Genomic DNA, 2,720 nt, shown 5'->3' on the forward strand with positions numbered 1-2,720 from the left:
CACACACACACACACACACACACACACACACACACACACACACACACACACCCAGCGTGTTCATGAGCGTGCATTTCCATATACACATAATTTTTTTGACACATCCTGTCTTCCACACACATAATAATATTATACACATACCAGCATAATACTATGCTTGGACTTACAATAAGACGAACAGTCACACGCATGTTATGATATCAATGAGTAGCTTATGTTAACAAAGATAATATTTAGGCTAGAAGATAATCAGTATTCTGATAGCTTTACAAAGCTGTCCTGAGAGTACATGCCTTTAAATTCGTAGATTATTTTATTTTACAAGGTGGGGAAGGTGGTAAGAGTTTTATGGATGATGGTAAAAATGTCACTCTGTATCTTTCTTTGTTAAGTGTGTCGGTATGTACGTGTTTATATGTATACGTGTGTATGTGTACATCTGCTTATATGCATGAAGGTGTATCGGCTTATAAGTTTGCATTACCTTGTATGTGTATGCATCTTTTGGGGCTGTTATGTATAATACTATGTCTGCATGTATGAATAATTGTATGTGCCTACGAATGAATGTTTGTGGGTGTATATTAATTTGTCTGTGTGCCAGGATCTGGTCATCAAAGATGTATTTTCTTATCCTATGGGGAGCATTACTCTTGCGAATGTTGTTTTTCAAAATGTCACAGTTGTGAACCTATTTAATTGGAGCAAATTTGTGAGGCAACGAGGTGGAATCAGGCTCTCGTCAAAATAATGAAATAGAAGAAAACAGAGATTTTCTCCCTGCTTAGCAATTTTTATGAAATTTTTGTTTTTTGTCTCAACACCTTTTATGTGCATTTACAAACACATTCCTTTGAGGATTTCACCGAAAACGCTGATTAAAGGCACAAAAATATCAATTTACAGTTTCTATGGACTCTCAAGCTTTGTAATTTACCAAGCTTTGGTAGTCTTTTTCTCGCTAGTTTTACCCCTTAAACCAGGTGACCCCCTCCCCCCACCTCCATCAATCCAAAATATCTCCCCTTCTATTGAAGATGGATGGGTAATTTTTTCATGGAAAACAAAACAAATGAACAAGCTTTAAGATGATACCAATAACTCAGTATGCCAAAAATTTTACTAGAGCCTGATTCCACCACGTTGCCTCACATTTAAACATTACACTTGTGAACCTATAGTGGTTGAACAAAAATATTGTCCCAGATATCGGATAGGTTCGCAAGTGTGATGTTGGGTGACCATTTAAGTTTTAAGTTTCGCAAGTATAATGTTGTGGTGCCGTTTGAAGTTTTTAGGTTTGCAAGTGTAATACACCCATCTTGTGATGTATACGCGTGCCATTCGGAGTGAGTTTCTGGGTATTTTCTCAAACTTGTGAAATGTATTCCTTCACGCACATTATTATATTATATTGTATGAGGCTCACGTGGGACGGCCACTGTTAAAAACAATCTGGAAACGACAAATGCTGTTTTTGGGACACCTGAACAGACGTAAAGGTCTTGAAAGTCTAGCTCTCACTGGCAAAAATGAAGGCAAACGAGGCAGGGGTAGGCCCAGAGCAACCTACTTAGAGAACCTAAACAAATGGGTAACAGCTTAGGGAATGGTCAGGGAAACGTAGCTTTTGTAAGAGCATCCAAGCAAAGGTATGAAGGGAGAACTATGATCGCCGATGTTTGCGGCAGATCTGGCACTGGATAAATGAATGAATGGTACCGTTTTATACATTCATGTGTGTTGTAGTTGTCAGGCACTCTGCCGAAGCATACAGAAGATCTGGGTTTTATTCGCTTGTTGGAAGAATTTTTATCGAGTATATCTCGATCTTTCTGCTGGGACTTTGAATCCCTTTCATCCTGTATTGACCATGAGAGGAAGAGTCAAAGCCCGCCTCCTAAATGATAAAAATTACATAAAGAGGAGGTGGGGTGGGGTCATAAAACACGTACATTAAGTAATTGTTATACCTCCACTCCCTCCCCCCTGTATATAAGTTAGTCTTCTTCAGGCAGTATGTTGTTTCAAACGTTTTATTATTTATGTGTCTTTGCTATCTGATGTCACTTTGTATGACTACGGAAGTCTGCGGTGTCTTTTCAACTGAAACTGAGCACTTGGAACCGTTGTGATGATTCATCGACATCTGTGGGTTATTAATACTCTTCGCCATCACACTCAGAAGATATGAATTCAAGTTCTCAATGGAGAAATAATTTTTATTTAGTATTATCGTTTATGTGCTGGTGTGTTATATCTTACTCATTCATAGTTAGCCCTGTTTCAGAATGAGTGTTTTAACTTTACAACTGCCATTACATTCTTGGTGATGATTCTTTTCTGCAGAGACCAAGAGATGAAGGAAAGATCGCCTCAGAAGGAAGAGTTTCAAGATTTAACGTAAGCCATTCCCAGTCGTTTTTGTAACTTATTTCTTGTTAATAATTTGAGTTTAGGCTAGCTGCAATCAGCATAACTTTAGACTTCTATTAATCCATTGGAAACCGTACAATGGACTTAAACAGCTTCAACAAACAAAAGCATAGATACTACTACTTTGCATTGTATCAACTTAAACACGCATACACACAAACACACGTGCACACTCACAGAAACACAGTCACAGAAATACATACACAGACACACACACACACACACACACATACACACGCGCGCGCGCGCGGGCGCGCACACACTCACACTCACACACACACACA

General features: G+C 38.7%; 1 protein-coding gene across 1 annotated transcript in view; it reads left to right on the top strand.

Annotated features, from left to right (window-relative positions):
- The window catches only part of LOC101861634, an 18,513-nt gene that overhangs the window by 1,200 nt on the left and 14,593 nt on the right, over window positions 1-2,720 (top strand). The window contains exon 2 of the mRNA XM_035972684.1: window positions 2,350-2,403. Coding sequence (XP_035828577.1) covers window positions 2,350-2,403 — 54 coding nt within the window. The remainder of the gene's footprint in view (window positions 1-2,349; window positions 2,404-2,720) is intronic.

This window comes from Aplysia californica, unplaced genomic scaffold (assembly GCF_000002075.1).
Source record: "Aplysia californica isolate F4 #8 unplaced genomic scaffold, AplCal3.0 scaffold00024, whole genome shotgun sequence".
Lineage (NCBI taxonomy): Eukaryota > Metazoa > Mollusca > Gastropoda > Aplysiida > Aplysiidae > Aplysia > Aplysia californica.